Genomic DNA, 21366 nt, shown 5'->3' with positions numbered 1-21366 from the left:
CAGGGTATTCCCTGGCCCCCAGATGAGAGCCAGTGTGTGTGAGCCAGTGTGTGAGCCAGTAGGCTACGTTAGCTGCACATGGCTGACAGCCTAAGAAAGAGCAGATGGGGATCGTGCCAACCCCCTCACTTACTCTGATCCGTGCCAGGATCCGAGCCTTCTGCCTGTGGCTTGCAATTAAACATCCTTCTCTGCACTGGCTCTTGTTGCCCCTGGAAGATTTGAGCTCTTATTCACCCTCTGGCCACATTCGTTAGGATCTTTCTCTAATTGCAGCCTTTACACAGAAACCCCCAACCCAGTCGACTTGGCAAGCACTCCAGCCAAGCTCACAAAAGCAACAGCGTGGAGGCTCCCCAGCAGATATGCTGTCTTTAGATGGGGGAGGCAGCTAAATTCTTGGTTCTTTCTGGACACTGGGGAAGAAGAAAGGAAAGGCAGATGCCCCTGCGAACGGGGAAGAGATGCTCAGCTCCAAAGTACAGCCCGGCCCGCCACTACCAGCCGCCAGTCCTACCTCTGCTGGGGCTACTTGGCATTCAGAGACCAGGAGGCAGGAAGGGGCACAAGGGTGGCAACACCCCAGGCTCAAGCACAAGGGCCTAGACACAGGAAAACAGCACTAGGAACATGGGGGACAGGAGGGACAGTGCCCAGAGTGGGCCTGCTGAAGGAGCAGACAGCAGGGCTGATGTGCTGGACCAGATTCTCTGGGCCCAGCCCAGGACAGGATGGGGCTTGGAAGAGGCCCAAGTTGCCATGGTGATGGAAGCTCTTCTCTCCTTTTCCCCTTAGAACTGTTAGGACTCATATTCCTTGATGGCAAGGCCTGGGACCTCTTACACACTATTCTTTCATTTGCTTCATTCATCATTATTTTTGACTCTTCTTTGAACAAGAATAGACAGAAATCCATATTTCTCAGCAGTTAATCACAGAACTGACACCTAGAAATGGGAAGCATGAACCTGGCAAAATGAAGCTGGGTTCCCAGTATCACTGTGCAAAACCAACTTACTTCTCCTCTAACACACGCGATGCACTGTCACCATCCTCGGACCCCGTGCAGTTTCATTTTTTGTGCCTTATTCATGCTAATCCTTCTACCTAGGAAACCCTTCAAGTTTACCCACTTTGCAAACTCCTACTCGTCTTTTAAGACCTAAACAAAGTGTCACCTCTCCTGGGAACAGCAATATCCATTCCTTTGTCCGCTGGATTAATTGCTTATCATTTGGTCCCCAAAGTGACCTAGGCAAACCCTCAAAGAGCACTTATTTTACTGTATATAGTTAGCTGTTTCTGCCTACTACCTCCACACAACGCGGGGTGGGGGGTTATCTTGTTCGCATTCGTATCTTAGGTCTTGCACGAGCTGCTCATCCCCAGTTCAGGGCAGGTTCCTAAGATACATTTGACTGAAAAAATGAACCAAAGCATGCACTCAACACAGCGAACATGGGTGCGATTCCACTCTGCATTCCAATCCATTCGATGCTGGAGCCAGGCGTCTGTTCGGGAAGCACATGCTGGCACAGAGTCCTCTGCCTTCCCACCACTCCCTCCACTCCTCAGAATGAAGATGCTTGAAATACAAATTCAAGACTCTTCACTGGCTTTTATCTCCAACTCCTTTAAGAATAGCATCTTTGGGGGGCGCCTGGGTGGCACAGCGGTTAAACGTCTGCCTTCGGCTCAGGGCGTGATCCCGGCGTTACGGGATCGAGCCCCACATCAGGCTCCTCTGCTATAAGCCTGCTTCTTCCTCTCCCACCACCCCCACCCCCGGCTTGTGTTCCCTCTCTCGCTGGCTGTCTCTATCCCTGTCGAATAAATAAATAAAATCTTAAAAAAAAAAAAAAAGAATAACATCTTTGACAGAGCAGTAGCCTGTGGCAGACAGGCAAACAAACCACATGATAATTATTGTGCAAATCACCGGCTGCCTAAGTCCCTTTAGCTGTTAATGGAACTGTGTGGCGTCTCATCCTGTTAGCAGAGGTCAAGTTCTACCAGCTGAGTTCCTTCTGGAACTGCGGTGGTGGTGCTTTGCACAAAGTAGTCATTAGAAAATTTATGTTCTTACCATGCGTAACCAGGAAAACGAGGCAGGCCAGGAGGAGATGCTGGGGACTCTGCCGCTGTCCCACACAGTCTTGACACGGCAGGAGGCTCAACAAAGGGATTAATCCAGGAAACCTAGGATCTTTGGCATACATTTCTCAGTCATACACCATCTAGAATACTTTCGGCTGCCAGTGTAGACAAGTATGATGCAAACTGTTAATTGCAAGCAACACCTCAAACTCAGCTCAACATAGCTTTACTATTTTGCACAACTGGAAACTCACCTCAAAATAACAGAGGCCAAAAAGAGGAATATACGAAGTTATGGAACCAAACCAAGATTAGCCTCAGGGACTGACACACTGTCGGATCGTGCTTTCCTCCGTTCTCTAGTCTGCTCTGTGTTGGTTCACTCTCTTCTCTTACAGAGAGGCCTTTTCCAAGCAGTGGGCAGCATGGCCAACACAGCAATTGGAGCATCCACCAGGTTCCAGGAAAAGCTCCATTTGGCCCAGGCCAGATGACACAAGTGCCCCTGTAGTCAAGGGACTGGTCTCCGTTACCAGAAATTTGGGGGAGTACAAGCATGATTACTGGACAAAACTTTGCCAGTTAGGTGACTTGATAATTTGTATTGACTGCATGTTAATAATGTCAAGGTATCTTTTCTTTTTTTAAGATTTTATTTATTTGAGACAGAGAGTGTGCAAACACGGGGGGCGTGTGGGTGGAGAGAGCAGCAGAAGGGTAAGGAGAGGGAAACAGACTGTGCTGAGCCCAGAGACCCACATGGGGCTCCATCCCAGGACCCCAAGATCATGACCTGAGCTGAAGGCAGTCGCTTTACCAACTGAGCCACCCAGGCGCCCCTCATTGTTCAAAATATAGAAGGTTCAGGGGCGCCTGGGTGGCACGGAGGTTAAGCGTCTGCCTTCGGCTCAGGGCGTGATCCCGGTGTTATGGGATCGAGCCCCACATCAGGCTCTTCCGCTATGAGCCTGCTGCTTCCTCTCCCATTCCCCCTGCTTGTGTTCCCTCTCTCGCTGGCTGTCTCTATCTCTGTCGAATAAATAAATAAAATCTTAAAAAAAAAAAAAAACCAAAATATAGAAAGTTTAGGGATACCAGGCTGGCTCAGTAGGAAGAGCATGTGACCCTTGATCTCAGGGTTGTGAGTTCAAGCCCCATGTTGGGTGTAAAGATTATTTAAAAATAAACAAAACCTTAAAAAATAAATAAAAAATAAAATAAAATATAGAAAGTTTGGAAAGGAAAAAGGAGTGGGAATATCCCATAATTTCACCACTCAAATGACAGCCATTATTAGCCCTCTGTTTTAATGCTTAAAAAATCCCATATATGTACTTTTGCTTCCTGATTCTTACTTTACTATAACACATGCATTTTCCCGTGTCATAAAACTCCTTAAAACATTGCTTTAAATGGCTATATAGTGTACTCTGAAAACTTTTAAACCACCTCATTCAGAAGTACAGAAGGTAGTGGAGTGAGTCAGCATTCCTCCCATACTAGTGCTCTGCCCTCAGGCAGTGCAATTCCTGGGACTCAATTCCGGCTACAGAAAAGGCCCATCATGCTGGAGTTCCCCTCCCCCACTTCCTGCATTCCTCTAAACACTTCCAAATTTGACTCATCCTCACTCATCCTTCCTCTGTTCCAGGCTCAGATGATCTGCTATGAATTTGGCTAGTGGCGCAAACATTTTAGGTTTGAATCCCGACGCTTTGTAACAATATAATCTGGGAAATTCCTTTTTACCTCTCTAAATATCACGTGTAAAATGGGGATTTTGTCACGGAGCTCTTATGAAGATTAAATTATATTAGGTACGTAAAACACTTGGCACATAATAGGCGATCAATAAGTGGTAGTGAAAACAGAAAAACCCAGATTCCCCTCTAGCTATAGCCCTCTTCTCCTTTGCCCTTCTCTTTCAGCCAGGTTTTTTTAAAAAAATTTTTAAAGATTGCTTATTTGACCGAGAGAGGGAGAGGGAGAGAGAGAGAGAGAGAGAGAGAGAGGGAGCACGTGTGCACAAGCAGGCGGAGCAGGACAGGGAGAAGCAGACTCCCAGCCAAGCAGGGAGCCTGTTGCAGGGCTGGATCCCAGGACCCGGGATTCATGACCTGAGCTGAAGGCAGACACTTAACCGACTGAGCCACCCAGGTGCCCCTCAGCCATGTTTCTCGAAAATGATTTATACATGCTATCTCTATTCCCTCATCTCCCATTTATACCCCAACTCACTGTAATCTGGCTTTTGTCCCCCGTACCCCTCTTCCCCCCACTAAAACTGCTCACCAAAGATCTCCACACTAGATGCCTTCATGGAGCTTTGAGTCACTTCTTAATCTTTTCTGTATATAGTCACACTTAGTTTCTCTTTCAAACTTCTCTCTTGGTTTCCATACACTAGTCTTCCCAATTTTCCTAATATTCAGACTGCCCCTTCTTAGTCTCCTTTGTGGCCTGCACTCTTTCCCTTAATTAGTATTTGTCCTCAACTTTCATGTGTCTGGAAAAAGCAGGTTTCTTTGCCATAACATCTGAGTTCGAATTCTGGCTTTCCTATTTACCAAACCGAGCTCCTAAGTTATTTAACTTACCTCAGCCTCTATAGTCTGATCTGCAAAAAGAGGACCCCTCTCTGGATAATCATCCGAAATGGAGTCATTGTACACGGAACCTGTACTTCCCATTGGCATTATGGACTGGTAGGCATAAATTGGAATTCCAGGCCTGGAAACCCATTTCATATCACAAGAATGTCAAAACTCAAAACAGTAAGATGCTCTTCAAAATATTTATTCACCATATAAAACTAAACAATGTGAACTATGATATAAATGTTCCTTGAGGTATTTTTCTTCATGGGCTGGACTGGCCGAGGTTTCTAAGACTCTTAGTTTAATGAAGTTTGGACAGAACATGTCATCTTTTCCTGGTAAATCTTCCTAGAGCATACATAGATATGTTTCCTTATTCCAGAGACCTTTGAACTGCATTGAAAATTAGGGTCATCTGCCACAAAGAAAAAAAAAGTTCAATGATGTTCAGATGAATGCTTCTCAAAGTTTTTAAAAGCTAAGTGTTGGGAAAGGCGCAGTTTCGACGATGTCTTACTCCTCCGCTTTTATAAAAATCTACCTTGCTGAGCTTCTGAGAAATTTCTAACAATACAACCGGATTTGCAGGAAAAACTTCTAGATCCACTCACTGCAATGCCAAATCAGTTTCAGTGATGCTTTTTTACAGTTATACAAAGGCCTCAAAATACTGAATGAGGCAGTTTCCTCCGAATTCCTAGTTCCAGGCTTCAGTTATGATTTTCACAATATCCAAAACATCCAAAATTCTTTTTTGATCCCTCCTCCTTATTGATTGCTTTAATTGGCCTTTAAAAATTTCACACATAAAAATAGGGATGCAACCACTTATTCGATCTGTTGGCTAGGGAGATGCTTTGTGGAGATGAATTGGGAAGGAAGAAAACTAATGTCAGGATGCTGCTGCTTTAAAGAATTAGGAGACAGCTGAAAGCAGCATCCAAATTCAGCTGTTAGCAATATTTTAAATGCCATTATTTCTTGACCTCTGGAACAGAGTGAAAACCAAAGCTTCAGAACTGGCTTTTTAAGACATTAGCTCCCCAGTTAAAGGGGGCTGCCTTGGATTCGTGGCAAGTTAAAGGTAAGGCAACAATTTCATTTGCAGTCAACTGCTATATATGATTTCTCCTACCTGCCTGCATAGTCATAGTCAATATTTAAAATTTTTCTTCCTTAAGTCAGCTTTCCAAAACAGTAGTTTTATCAATGTTAGTTATCTGTGTCAAACAATAACAGGCCCTTGCATTTAAGTTAACTTTTCTGGAAAATTCTTCAATGCTTCTATATTAGCTCTTGTAGCTTCCTCCTGATGTTATGCTAACAAGTTCTCATTCTATTATATAAAAACAAAAACCGTTCAGTGTACAGTGCTCCCATCTAATGAAATTCCTATTCTCTTGTGTCTGTCCACAGGGGTCGTAGTTCAGGCCCTCTTTAATCTTACCGAGTCAGTACAGTGGCTTTGAAACCACTCTAAATGTAATTCCCTGGATCTACTCACGGCTCTACCAGCAGCATCTTCCCAAGCTATGTAATTGTCCTTTATCACTCTACCTGCAGAACCCCCCCAACATAGCACTTACCACATTCTATTGTCGTTTTATGTTTACATGGGTCGCCTCTATTTTATCCTGAGTACTGAGGGGCAAAGACTATTTCTAACAGGTCTTGGTCTACCAGTTAGCACACAGAATGCATTCAACCTGGGTATCCTGTGGTAAGTATGAGCCCAACTCTATCAGCTTAGATGGTTTAAGAATTCCTTCTTAGAAAACCAATTTTTTTCCTGCTTAATCTAATATTCTTAAATATGTGAAAAATTTACTGCAAGTATCAACTTGAAAAATGCCTGATTTTTTTCTTTGAAGCTAGTGCACTAGAAAAATGCACCTCAATGACGTTGAGTGACCCTAAGGTGCACCGATTATACTTTTGTCTTCGGTGACTCCTGAGATGTGTTACTGTTCCAGCCTCTGCAGCTTGTTTTCTCACCCCCATCAGCGTCTTTATCTAATTTATCCATCTGCACTAAGTCCTCTCACACCTCTAAAATGTGCTTTTTAACATGCCATTAGCTTAAAAGCTAAAGTAATTAAGCTTATTAGAAATGTTTATAGTGGGAATAGACCCTAGTCAACAGAAATTATGTACCCATGATCAAAAAGCAAAAGGATCTTGTGAAATCCCTTTTTTTGGGGGGGGGGCATCCATTTTTAAGCTCTAAGGCCTTTGCTGCTTACTCTGGTTCTAATCTATATTAGATAAAGATGTTACATAGAATTAGCACTATTTATCACTTAAATTTGCACTCTCAATTCTTAAAAAATCCAGCCCAGTTGAGTTACAACCTCACTTTAAAGCTCTTGTGTGACTCAGCTCAAATTAGAAAGTTGAGTCATTACAACCGCTCAATAATCTAAACTATATTATCCTATATTTCTAGCAGATCAAATGCATACTATGATATGTGATGTACAAATATTAAATAAATACTTATAGTGACAAAGAACATTTATGGTTGATGGACAAATTCTTCTCCAGTTACAAAATGTAACTGATGTAGCCTAAAGCTCATCATTAAATGTTTCATATTCTATCAAAAATGTGCTCTCTTAGTACTTTATATACATTACACTCTAAATGTTAAAATGTAGTGATACTAGAGATAAAACAGAAAACAGGCATCACAAAGATATAGACAATTAAGGTAAGCTCAGAGTGACTTTTAATATGCCAATCAATGTTAATAAAACACAAGTCAGAAAGACAAGTGCAAACATGTTTTAAACCAAAATTAACAGGAAAACAAACAATAGACAAGTTCTATGTTTTTGTTTTTTGCAATGTCTGGTTAGCCAGTATTATTAGTCAAATGGTTTATCATTGATAAAATGTATTTTGTGAAAAGCTTGGAATAGTCAGAAGTCATTCCGGCATTTCAAACAGCTATGTACACTATCACCAAGATTAGTTTATATACACAAATATTGAAGAGAAACCGGGCAAAACATTTAAAAACAGACTAACAATACAATCAAGTACAAAACTTGGGGAGAGGGAGGGAACATTTTTAAAAAGAGTCAGGGAAGGGCATTATCAGGAAAAATTACAAAACCAGTAATAATTATACTACATTAATACAGCAATCCAAAAGGGAAAAAAAGGTGCATTACTCCAATGCACTAGCTTCAAAGTTCAAAGAAAAAAAGGCAAATAGCTGCTTGTCATCAAGAGCAGCTATATATTTCACATAATTGTTTTCCAAAAAAGCCTATTAACAACAATGATTGTTTAATGCTACAATTTTACAGCAAAGACAAAACTAAAATAGCAGCAAATTCAATACAAGGCAATACTTCCACAGAATTATCACTCCATGGTTCATGCAGTGCCTACAAAGTGCTCCCAGTTGGATATACAAGTACAATTCACAATTAAAAAAAAGAAACAGAAGATCGACACACACGGACACTGAAGGCTGAGCAGTACTGAGTCTCTTAGCACTTCCCTTTTCAAAGGGAGAATATGTTTGTAATAAAGCCCCCGAGTCCCTTTTACAGGTCACTGCAGGGAAAGACACCTTTTATTACAATGCAACAGCAAACTATAAGCAGCACACCACCACAGTGGTTAACCCTGGAAAGGCTGGTGTAACATCCAACAGTGAATGACATCCTACCGAAGACAGACTAGTGAGACCAGATGGAAGCCTGACAGAGCACTGGTCAAAATACAGCTTTCAACTGTAATTCACAAATAAAAGTCCTAAAAGGTATTTCAGTAAAACTACTGACAACGATTGAGAAAATAATTGCAAACTGGATTCTAGCAGTGATTTCAACCTAGCTTCCTCTTGTCACAGTTTTTGTGGGGAGGTGGGAAATGAGTAGTTCAGTATATGGTAAGGCTGACAGAGCGGTTCATTTTCTTTCCAATAAGTCGAGATGTTCTATTACTCTGGGTGGTGGACCTAGTGGTCATCCGATCAGTGAAGAGTGCTCTTTCCTCAGCTGCAGCTTTTGCCATCTGAGCTTTCTTGAGTTCTCTAAGAACATAAAAATAGGAAACAAGACTTTTCACCTGTTGTATTATCCTAGGAAGGGACCCTAAGAGGACTAACACGAACTATATTATCAGCTGGGAGAACTTAGCATGCCGTCATCATCCTAAGATACAATTGAGGAAAAAAATCACAGCCTCAAACTTTAGCTTGTGCTAAAACAACTTAAATCTATGAAATGATTTTATTTTGTGCTCTCAGAATTAAAGTATCATATACACTTGGACCCAAGTAATCATGACTTTGAGTTGTAATAAAAAACAATTTCAAACAGAATTCTTAATTTGTATGGTGAAAAAATATCCTTAAATAGAGCTGAAAGGAAACTTCTACTTCCTATTTGTATGAACTATGATGGCTATCAAACTAGTGGCAAATAAACCTTTTATATTTCAAGTCAGTTTCGTTAGGTTAAAATCAGCAATAAAGCAAATGAATTAGAATTATCATTCCAATCAATTTTCTGAAATGTCAAAGGTCATTCAGACAAAATATGAAACTTATCTACTAACTTAATTGATGTTAATTTAATCCTTCCATAAAATATAACAAGAATGAAGGAAACTGTTAATTTATGGTAAGACTTTAAGGGGGGGGGAACCTGTACAGGCTCACTTAGCTTTTGCTATAATTTAGGGATTGGGGATAAATACCACTTGCAAATACATGCTAGTCTTAAAAATTTTTAAGTCCATAATTTCAAAGTTTAAGAACACAAAGAAATAGGTCACAAATACTAATTTAAGGCAGAAATCCCCAAATTTTAACTTAACATACCAAACCATTGCAGCCTTCACTGACAGAAAACCTAAATCATTGATCATTAAAATTTGAGAATGAAAATGAGAAAGTTAAAACATTCCAAAAAAACTCTCACTTACTTCTGCAAAAGTGAATTTTTGAATTTTTCAGCATTCAATTCTATTCGTAATTGTTCTGCACTTTTTCTAGAAGCAGACAGCAATACTGAATGCTTTACCAGTGCCATTGCTGAAGGTCTTCTCTCTGGATCTGGATGAATCATAACCTTAGAAAGAGAAGTAAAATTAAGGTAAAGACATGTAATTTAATAAAATATAAAACCATGTCAATAAAAAGTGCTTCATATACAAAAAATGCTCACTTTTAGCAACTCTGTGAACTCCTGGGAAAGCACTTGGGGAATCCGAGGTAATCTACCCTGTCTGATTTCATGCCACTGGTCTCCATTTCTGGGAAGAGGTTCGGCACCAGCAGCACATACCACTGTGAGGGCGAGGGCAAAAATATCCGCTTTTGGTAGATGGGTATAGTTCTGTAAAATTAAAAACAATTTCTTAAAAAAGGAATATAAAAATAGCCAAAATAAAGTATAATTATTACACTTCAGTGATGACATAGGTGAGAAATAAGACTAAATTAAAATGTCCAATGCCATATTTAACCTTTAAAACCTATTCAGGGAATAAGTTAAATCCGAGGAGCTTTTTTATTTTTATTTTTTATTTTTTTTTAAAGATTTTATTTATTTATTTGACAGAAATAGAGACAGCCAGCGAGAGAGGGAACACAAGCAGGGGGAGTGGGAGAGGAAGAAGCAGGCTCCCAGTGGAGGAGCCTGATGTGGGGCTCGATCCCATAACGCCGGGATCACGCCCTGGGCCGAAGGCAGACGCTTAACTGCTGTGCCACCCAGGCGGCCCTGAGGAGCTTTTTTATTTTTTTATTTTACTTTATTTTATTTATTTATTTTTTTTTTTGGAGCAGGAAAAGGCTGTAACTTCACTTTATTTGTATTTCCTCCCACACAAAACCATCATAACAGGAACAGAGATGGGCAGGGAAAGGGCTGGAAATGTGTTCAATCCACGTTCTCAGGGCTATTGCAGGGAGCGCTTGAGGCCAAGTGCCTGTTGGAGTAGCTTCGATCCAGCACTAATTCCTCCCACCCTGGCCTGAGGTCTTCACAGATTGGTGGCTTGAGCCCTGCAATCAATTCTCATCCTTTGCCCACCTTGGTGTAAGGCAGGAAAGCAGACTGAAATGCTCCTGAGGAGCTTTTTTAAATCACAAATACATACATACTCTGGGAGGGAAGTGGTAAATATATTTCTAAAAGTAAATGCCTTCTCTTTTTCACTAGTCCAATTCAACTCAGAATAAACTCCTATCCTGGGACATTCATATGAACACAGGAAACAGGCATACATTGACAAGTTATAAACACGCACACACATATAACAGAACAACTGGAGCACGCAACTGATTTCTTCTACTTGTTCTACTTTCATTCTAAACTCTTACCAGGAAATATTTTGTCAGGCTTTTTTTTGGTCACACTTTTTCAAACAGTACTATTAACTATATGCTGTAATTTATTTAACCGTTCCTTTACTGCTAAACATTTACATTGCTTTCAATTTATTTGTATATAAATATTTCTGTGGGAGAGACTCTTAGAAATGGAAATTCTGGGTCAAAGGGTACAGGATTTTAAAACGTTGATAGGGCCACCTGGGTGGCACAGCGGTTAAGCGTTTGCCTTCGGCTCAGGGCGTGATCCCGGCGTTATGGGATCGAGCCCCACATCAGGCTCCTCCGCTGGGAGCCTGCTTCTTCCTCTCCCACTCCCCCTGCTTGTGTTCCCTCTCTCGCTGGCTGTCTCTCTCTGTCAAATAAATAAATAAAATCTTTAAAAAAAAATAAAAAATAAAAATAAAGCGTTGATAGATACAAATACTTGGATCTCCTGAAAGGCTGTGCCATTTTGCAGTTCCACCAGCAGTATATAAGAACTTCTTTTACAACTCCATCATTGTTGAATATTACTAATCTTTGCCTTTACTGAATTTTGTTAGATTAAATATCCCCAGCTGATACTTTAGGCTTTCTTTACCACTTTACCGGTTATTAGCTTAAAATTTTAATATGTCTGCATTGTTACAAAGCAAACAGCATTATTAAAGAAAAAAAAAACTACCTCCTGCAAAACCTCATTTGCAAGAAAACGGCTATCACCCTCTTCAACTTGCGGACTAGAGATCCTTGTTACATGTCCAAGATCACCTATAAGTATTGAAAAAAATAGTCAAGAGTTAAGTAGCCTTTTACTTTATTTTAAGACAATAATCTAGTTATCTTTCTTTCTTACCTATTTTAAACATAACTTTGTTGGATGCCCAGTCATCTTCATCTCCTTCTTCAGAGGCAGCATTTGGGATTGAGGTTCGAGATATGAAAATATTACCTGTCAAACAGTTACTTACGTCAGAGGCACTAACAAGTAATAGTGTAACCAAAATTCATAAACAAAGCCATACATCAGAATCATCCCAAAAGCTTTCAAACATGTAGATTTTCATACGTGCTAGCCCCAAACCCAATGAGAATAAGAATCTCAGGGGATAGCAAATGGGGTTGTATTTTCTAAGGAACATATTTTCTGGCCTAGTACTTATCTTTGAACACTTGGAAACCACTTCATTAGACCCTGTCATCTACACATTGATCTTTGGTTTTAACTACATAGAAACAATACAAAAAAGGCAATAATGTACTAATCTGTGATGCTTCCAAATCATAAATTTTAACCTAATGCTATGGGCTGGTATGAAAAGTACAAGTAATGTAACTTTTAAGTTTGGCTGACCATACAGTGTCTCCATCCCAATGTGCCTTTGTGGTTCATCTCTGCTCTACACACTCTTTTCTTCTTCAAATTCAGGTGAGTTCACGATTAATGTAAGTTTCAGTAACAGATTTCATTTTAATTGTTTTACCAATGTAATACTGTGTTTATAAATGTTACACTCATTTAAGTCATCTTTCCAATTTCACTTTATTTATAGGATAATTTATTTTTCAATGGTATTTGTTAATTTGAAATTTTAAAACTTCACATGCCTTAATATTTTCAACTTTTGTACCTGTAAGGGTCTACTTAAAACAAGATAGGAGTGAGTATAGGCAAACCTTACTAACTCCTGTTTACTGTCATCAGTCCAAATAGTATTTTTCCCCTTTTGAAAATAAAAATTTTAGTGAGTTATTTACAGATAAATTCTTCACATAACTAATAAGATTAAAGTAAGTTGTGTAAATGATTTAAATTCTCACGAATCACGCATTTTCATAGACAAAACCAAAAACCCTTCATTAAATTCAACTTAGAAACACGTAGCCTAAAATTCATACTTCATCAACCTGTTAAACTTCCAATTTATAGGAAATATATGGGAAAAAGGAGTAAGATAAATGATGCAAGGGTGCAACCAGTCAAATCCAGAAGAAAGGACATCTTACAAGCCAAAGTCCATATGAGTATTATTTTTTTAAGGTAGAAGAAGGGTAAAACCTGAAGGAAAAAGAAAAAAAAGAATAGAAGCAGATGGGGTGCATGGTTGTGAAAATGGATACTAGTTTGGACAAGTAAACCATAAGGACTTGGGTGACCTGGGAAAACTTTTAATATGATCTAGGTATTAGAAGAGATGACGATTTACTGAAACAGAAAGAGCTGACTTATAACAAGTTTTAACATAGTGCGTGCGTTATGAGGTTATTTTAGATAAAATGAGAGGGACGCGCACTAAGATGTTCCTGCAGCACTCACTCACTTGCACCTTTTTAATGCAAGATAATCATGCTGCATGTGCCATTCGTTTTCTGAATAATGCAGTAACACTTTCATGATATAAAGGCTAGAAATACCACCATGTGTGCATAGCACTTAAGTTTCCAAAAACATTTTCATATATTTCATTTTATTCTAACAACCCTGTTAGAACAAGCATTATTTTTGTAATTATGGTTCTATAGCCTAATAGAAGAGAGGGGCTTTAAATAACAGGTTCTTAGTCTCCCCATCAGAGTCCATAAGAAGTCCCCATCAGGCTTCCATAAGATGCAGCAAATTTTTCCAACTTTTAATAAAAATGAATTGTCTCAAATATTTTGGAATAACAAGAGAAGAGGTGAATGGAAATCATAAAACAATATAAATATGTGGCTCAAAGGTCTTTTAAAACTAATAATGAAAAAACATAGTAAGATGTACATGTTTTTATAATGTTTTAATGAAATCATTTATTCTCTATAACAGTAAAAGAACACAGGTCAGAGAATTTGTAATACTTACTAGGCTTTATATCCATATGAACCAAAGACATCGAATGAATATACCTCAAGCCCCGGGCAACTTGCAGAAGGAGATCCTTCAACTCTGCTTCTGTAAAGTAAGTCATGCTTCTGTAGTTTTCACTTATGGCATCAGCTAAACTTCCACCTAACAAACATGGGAAAAATTAGCAATTTCCTCTTCGTAAGATCTTATTTCTCTTCCCTCCATCTTTACTGAGTGGCCACAAACTCAACGAAGAAAGTAGCATTTTATACAACCTATTCTCTTTCCTGCTTGTGAAATCAAAATTTTATTTGTTCTTTCAATAAGTAATATACTCAAATGGGTATAAAATATAAAGTCTGTTTCATTCATATACCCCAGCATCCTACTTGGTTCTTTTTCCCAGAATAAACCTATGTTATTGGTTTCTTATATATTTTTTTCAACTCCTTTTCATACAAATGATAACATATTTTCATTATCTTGAAGATCATTCTTTACTGATACACAGACTACCTTAATCTCTCGTGTCTCTACAGAATTCCATTGTATAACTGAATAGTAATGCATTAACCAATCTCCTGATGAACATTTTAAAATAATTTCCAAGTCTCTGCCACTATATACTACAGTCTAAGGAATAACTTTGTACATTGGTGATTTCACACATATTTAACATATCTCACAGAACCAAACTGCTGGTTTAATGGGCATATACAGGGGCGCCTTGGTTGAGCGTATGACTCTCGGTTTCGGCTCAGGTCATGACCTTGTGGTTGTGGGATCGAGCCCTCCGCTGGCACTCAGTGCAGAGTCTGCTTGTCCCTCTCCCTCTGCTCCTTCCACACCCCACCCTCCTGCTCGCACACACACTCTAATAAATAAAATCCTCTTTAAAAAAATAAAGGGTGTGTACAGTCATAAAACAATACTAATATGTGGCTCAAGTATGTGTGTGAAATACTATCTCATATATAGAATATATTTTTATAGCCAAGAGGAACATTTTTCTATTTATCCTTCTACAAAACAGCTTACGGTTGGTATTCACACCATCAGTGCCACAACTTCACTGCCTGTGAAAATTCACATAGAAGAAGTCTAACAGTGTATTCGGTTTCTGATTTCAAAATGGCTGGCACTTAAATTCTGCTAGCAAGTGCCTTATGTGAATCTGGGGCTTTGGAAGACAAATCTGGGGCAATTTTACTTACACGTACAATGCACACACACATACACACACAGAGTTCCCCATTGAGAAGGCTGTACCAATTTATACACCCATCATTAATGTATGAGAATAACTTTTCCCACACCCTTGACAAGTCTATAAATTTTACAGGTAAAAACCACTATTTGAGTAGTTTTAACTTATACTACTTTTACTATGAGAATAAAACCTGCTTTTATAGGATCAGTCAAACCAACCAGCTCATTTGTTTATACTTCAAAAAACTTTGTAAGTTTATACTTTAAGTTTTATTAAAAACATTGTAAGTTTATAACTTATCTCAGGAAAAGAGGAGTTATGTAAAACAAAATAAAAGTCATAAACCAAAACAAACCACATCTGTTTAAAGCTTAGTTAGGAATAATGAAATCAGAGCCAGGGTAATAAAATCAGGAAGGTCTATTGATGTTTAGTCAGGAAAGGAGGTCCTACAATTTGAATAAGACTAGGTAGCAAAATGTCCAATGTGTTTTAAAAATAAAATCACACACCTCGATATTTTAGGCTTAAGTGTATTCTCCATACCTAACTTGTACAAATCTTGAACTGCAGGAAAAAGAGGGCTCTAGAAGGGAGGTCAATAAACGGGCTTGAAGTCCTAGTCCAAGTTTAATAAGATAGAACACGACTCCATTTTGAGTGGATCTACCAACTATAGGTAGGCCAGTTCCTTCTATTTCACCGCTGAAAGGCAAAGAGAAGTGAGAAGAGCAAGACACTCATCTGATATTTCAGGTTCTCCTCCCTTACACATCAACATTTTTCCACACTTGTTTACCAGGGGTAAAAATTTCAGTCTATAACCAAACGAAGACAAAAGGCTTAAAATGCAAATGACTGAGATAATAAGGAAACTTAGTCACAATAAAGGACGTCAGTTAATCACTATGTATAAATGAAATGACAGTAGAATCATTTCCCTGTGAAACTGTGGAAAAGGATCTGAAGATCAGGCCTATTATTAGGACATTCAAAGTTTTATGTGGGGAGAAGAATGGTGGCAAAAAGAAATAGAAGAGTTCACGAATTTATCTAGATAGCCTCATTTCCTTTCATCTAAACAGAACAGACAACTATACTAAGCAGCAACCCTGTTTCACACAGGTCTATTTATTTTTTAAAGATCTGTATATTCTTTAAGTGTTTTATACTGTTCCAAAATAATAAACTGTTTCAAAATACTATTTTATAATCTAACTGTATTACAAAACAAGTTTTGGTTTGTTTTGTTTTTTTAGGGCAAGGTCTTTATAATCTGAGAGGGTAGCCAGTCAATTCACTCCTCCCTATCTCCCCAGGCCCAGAGTTTTCTCAAAATCATCTGAACTACACAGCCACATATTTATCGGGTGGGCTGGTACAAATCTGTGATCCCTGGAGTGCTACTGAAATACTTGTTAAGAAGACCAGCCACATCAACAAGGTGAAAGGGAGAAAAAACTGGAAGATGTCATCTAGCAAACACTGAGTGGAAAAGAGATGGTCAAACTATCCTACAGGAAGTGCAGTACCTGAAAAATGAAGGTTAAGGAGCAGATTAGTCCACAAGGTCATGAGATATCGCTACATAAATATTCTGATGATAGGAACAGAAGCATTTCAAGAGAGGCGCGAAACAGATTAGCAGCAATGCTGTATACTGAGCATTTAGTTCTTTCAAGTACAGAGAATTAATATAATGACAACTCAACAAAACGTTACGTGTGAGAAATGGATCTTTTCTGTTTTGTTCAATGTTTTTAAACACTGAAAATCTGAATCCACTACCTACACCACTGATTTATTCACCAGCCTTCAGAGGAAAAAATAATGAGAATCAAAAAAAATAACACAAACAAATCTTTGCTATCACCTCCTAACTGCTCGACAAATTCTAAATTCTGTAATATTCACGGAAGATATACAGAAATGGAAATCAAGCATATATAAAGATTCACCTTTTTAATAAAAGGTACTTACAAGAATCAAAATTGAGACCAGGGTTTTGATAAAGGTTTAATGAAGAAGGGGGGGAACCAAGCTGGTCCTTGAGGGACTTGTTGAAATTGAAAGCTCTCCAGAGGTCCAAAGCTGAATCTCTACAGATGCTTGTTTCATTGGTTTTAGGGGAAAATGAGGGAGAGAGGCACAGCTAGAGAACTAAAAGCATAACTTAATAGAAAAGTGTGAGTGGATTCTAGTGGTAAACTAGGCTGGAGAAACAGGAATGGGGGCAAGATTACAGAATACTTTGAACAAATGGCTGAAGTTAGAACAATGGAAAGTCACTGTCACTTTACGAGTAACCAGTATGTTTTAACAGCGCATAAAATGAAATGGAAAGGGAAGGCTAAATGCATTGAATCTACTTTATGAACTACCATACCCCACATACACTATGCTATATGCTAGGGATACCAAAATATATATATGGCAAGACCACAGTCCTTTCACGATCAGTTTGACTAACAGGCGCCCCACCATGCACAGTTCTACTACTGAGGTAAAAGGGACAAGGTTTTCAAGCTTTACTTAATATCCAGGTAAGCAATGAACTTGAAACTCCTGTTAGGCTTCTTGAATTATAAGAGATTTATGCTCTCTTTGAATTTATAAAAGATAAAAGAGACAGAATTAGAGCAGGATTTCAGATAAAAACTATTTCCTCAGTGTTAATTTTTTTGAGCTCACAAGTTTGTAAGAGAACCAATATATTACTCACCGTTACAATATTCATTCTGTATAAGCATATGATCGTCTTCGGCCCATGCAGAGAAATATCGAACTACGTGAGAATGCTGTCCCAGCACTGCGTGGGCATATACTTCCCTCAAAGCGTTCTGCCTACAAGTTTGAGATTGATAGAATGGTAAATCATTTTTATTCAAGCCTAAACTGAACTAATTTATCTGAAACTTCATAAAAGAAACTTAATTTCTGTTATCTATCATTATGCTGAAGGATAATTTGCTTAAGAGAAATGGGGTTAAGACTCTGCATCAGATTTATCTAAAGGTTTTTACATTAAAGAGGAATGTTAGTTACAAAGAAGGAACCTTGCTGGCCCTAGGACTCGGGAAAAATGAAACTCCATTTTACTGTGAATTCATGGATACTACCAGAAAAAAGAAATTTAAGTTAGGTTCCAAAATCAGACTACTCAGATAATTTTACCAAGTCCAGTAAGAATTAATGGCACAAAATGAAAAAGATCTGATTAAATTATTATAGCTTCTCAAAAGTGAGAGAATTTCAGTGCTTGGTTATGTAAAACCTTAATGTTTGCAACACCAGAGGGAATAAAAGGGCAAAAGACAAAATTTTTAATACATACTCATCAACAGAGCCAGCCAATGGCTTTTTTGATCGCTTAATGGCATAAATGCATCCATCCAGCCTCTTCACACACTTAAACACAGAACCAAATTCTCCAGAGCCAATTTTCTCCAGCTCATGAAATTCTGTTGTATACCGTGACTTCATATTGCTTTCAGTAATTGTAATTCTCTGCAATAAAAGTGTATCCATATACATAATACAAAGATATGAAAGATTTTTTGCTATGATGACAGCACTATGTGTGCAATTTAAAAACCATTATATCTTATGTTTTAATGGATATTTAATATGTATATATGGTAACTTGTTAAGAAGTAAAAAATGAAATTTCAGAAACAATAAAAAGAAAATAAAGAGCTATTTACTTTAGCAGGTCTTGTTTCATCTTCGAACTCATAATCACTGGCTTCCATGTCTTCACCATAAGAACTGAAAAACAGTATGTATTTTTCCATCAATAGTTCTGACAGACACATCCACTAGAGATCCAAAACTTCATCTGATAGGTGTACAGTGAAATTGCATTTTAATGACTAAAAACAGACAAGAAAGGGCACCTGGGTGGCTCAGTCAGTTAAGCGTTTGCCTTCAGCTGGGGTCATGATCCCAGGGTCCTGGGATTGAATTGGGCGTCCAGCTCCCTGCTCAGTGGGAGTCTGCTTTTCCCTCTGCCCCTCCCCCGACTCATGCTTGTGCGAGCGCCCTCTCTCTCTCTCAAAAATAAATAAAATCTTAAAAAAAAAAAACAGGTAAGAAAGCACTTAATTTTATAATCATGAGATACAGCTCAGCTGATGAAAATGCTGTCCCTGATGAAATGTGCTCATTAACTACAAGCCAACACCACCACACGTATCAGAATTAAAGTCTTTCCAAATCAACTCTCTCCGCCTGCCTCATTTCTGAGACCAGCAGATTTTCTACAAGCTATTTAGGCTTTTTATTCCTTCCTGTTTCACACCACTACTTTTCCACAGCTGATAACTTTCCACCTACCTCTCCTGGAAAGTGGGTGCTAGCAACAGAAAAATTACAGAGTATAAACTTCCATGTCATTCAGATGAAATTAAATTTTGATAAGTACCACAAACCAATCTTGAGTGGTTGGGGACCAAGCTGTGGAATACTAAAAAACTTACTCATTCCAATGTGTTCGCTTTCTTCTACGACATTGTCCTGAGGAATGAAGTAACACAGAATCTGGGGTAAAAGGATTAATATTCACTTGAGGAGTCTGTCGCATGTCAAATTCCCTTCTTCCTGATTTTTCTGGATCCATGAATAGAGAACCACCACGGAGTTTAACAGAGCTGGAATCGATCCCTCGAGCTTTGGAGAGCAAACTCTAGGTAGGACAGGAAAAAAATTTTTTAGTACAAGTCCTATAGACAGCCTTCTCAACCCAACCTTCAACAACAAGCCTTTCACATGTCTGATAGTGTAGATCAAAGCAACACACAAGCCTCTGTCACATCTCCAGCAAAACAAACAGTGGTAGCAGTCTGAAGGTGGATACCAACCACCTTTTCTGAAAAAGCCACATAAAGTAGGTCTCTGACCCTAAGAGAGTAGGAATGCAGACTAAAATTAAGTTTATTCTAGAGTCTAAAAGTTAACAAAACCTTTCATTTCACCTAAAAATAGAAAGCAGTCAGGGAGCCCCAAAAAAGCTCCCTTTCCCCCATCCAAATAGGGCTTTGAAAACCACCTCCGGCAGACTCCTCCCCTCAGACTCCTCCCCTCGCTTCCAGAGGGATTATGCCTTGGGCAAGTCCCTAATAAACAGTAACGCTCAAAACACACACTTCTTCGTGAGGTTTACGACCGACAGCACTGAAAGGGACTCAGAAATGCGATACTTGTCTCAATTTCGTGACGGGTCCGTTTTAAAATCTGCTGCTACTTCTTAAGTTCCAGAGGTCGTCGTCTGCATCCTCCCTTGCTCCTCGCCAAACAGGTGCTAAACACCTCCTTCACTGTGATAGGTTATCAGCAATATGAAAGCACAAGGGTTCAAGGAAGCCCACCAATGACGGCTTTTAACAGTTGGATGTCCCTAATCGTTACACTTGGGCTGACCACACATGGGCACTGCACACGAAAGGGTGTAAACAAACGCTTACCCGAGAAATAGCACGTACGGACAGAAGCTTAAACGCTACCCTGAGTTAAGGAGGCTTAAGACTGGAAATGCTTGGAAGGCCAGCCTTTTCACCCAAGTCGAAGCGCAGTCTCCCTCCATCCCTCAAACTTAACCCCTTAGGGCCACGACACGAAACGATAAGCGCTAGGAATTTTTTTTAACCGAACTCCTGCGTGCGCCGCCCAAATTACAGGGCCCATCACTGCGTTTAAAAGGCACCATATGGCTCCGGCGCTTGGGAGTGTCAGGTGGCCGGGCCAGCACCACTTCGACATCCTTCCAAAGCACCTTATCAGCGCCACACTCCGGGCTGACACGGTCGGGAAGGCCCCAAGTCGACGGGCGTGAAATCATCAGCCACCTGGACGGCGCCGATCAGCCCCTTTGAAAGACGAAGAAGTTCCAGAAGAGGCCCATTGTTCGGTTACATAATCTCAACGGACAACTTCTGGGCAGGGCCAAAACGAGGGGCTGCCAACTTTTTGCTGCGGCTCCGGGGAACGAGTGGGGGTGCGGCCGGGCGGTTATGTAACCGAACCCAGGCAGCGCCGCGCTCGGCTCCCGGCGCCGCGGCCTTTTTAAAAGGCTGGGCGGGCGCGGGCTCCAGGCGCCCGGCCCCGCGTCCTCTCACCTTGGGCGTGTGCGGCGTGTCGAAGAGCCGCAGCTTGCGGAAGGTCTTGTGCGGCGGGGTGCCGGGGTGGTCCGGCCGCGGCGAGCAGGGGCCCTCGCTAGTCCGGCGCGCCCCGCAGCCGCGCGGGGACGCGTCCCCCGCGCCGCCGCAGCGCACCGGCGAGAACGAGCTGCCCAGGAAGTAGG

At 39.9% G+C, this 21366-nt stretch overlaps 1 protein-coding gene across 1 annotated transcript; it reads right to left on the bottom strand.

The window, feature by feature from the left end:
* Positions 1-8262: 8262 nt before the first annotated feature.
* On the bottom strand, positions 8263-21360 carry WEE1 (WEE1 G2 checkpoint kinase). Its single transcript, XM_034666544.1, has 11 exons — positions 21182-21360; positions 19547-19752; positions 18773-18836; positions 18403-18575; positions 17791-17912; positions 13874-14020; positions 11888-11983; positions 11717-11802; positions 9881-10051; positions 9639-9784; positions 8263-8742 (listed from the first exon to the last, which is right to left on the bottom strand). Exons 2-11 carry the CDS (start codon positions 19684-19686, stop codon positions 8589-8591), a joined length of 1299 nt encoding a protein of 432 aa, XP_034522435.1. The 5' UTR covers positions 19687-19752; positions 21182-21360; the 3' UTR covers positions 8263-8588.
* Between the last annotated feature and the right edge of the window lie 6 nt (positions 21361-21366).

The sequence above is a fragment of the Ailuropoda melanoleuca genome, chromosome 8 (assembly GCF_002007445.2).
Source record: "Ailuropoda melanoleuca isolate Jingjing chromosome 8, ASM200744v2, whole genome shotgun sequence".
In the NCBI taxonomy this organism is placed as follows: domain Eukaryota; kingdom Metazoa; phylum Chordata; class Mammalia; order Carnivora; family Ursidae; genus Ailuropoda; species Ailuropoda melanoleuca.
Note: the sequence above shows the minus strand (reverse complement) of the source record. Positions and strands in the feature narration are given on the sequence as shown.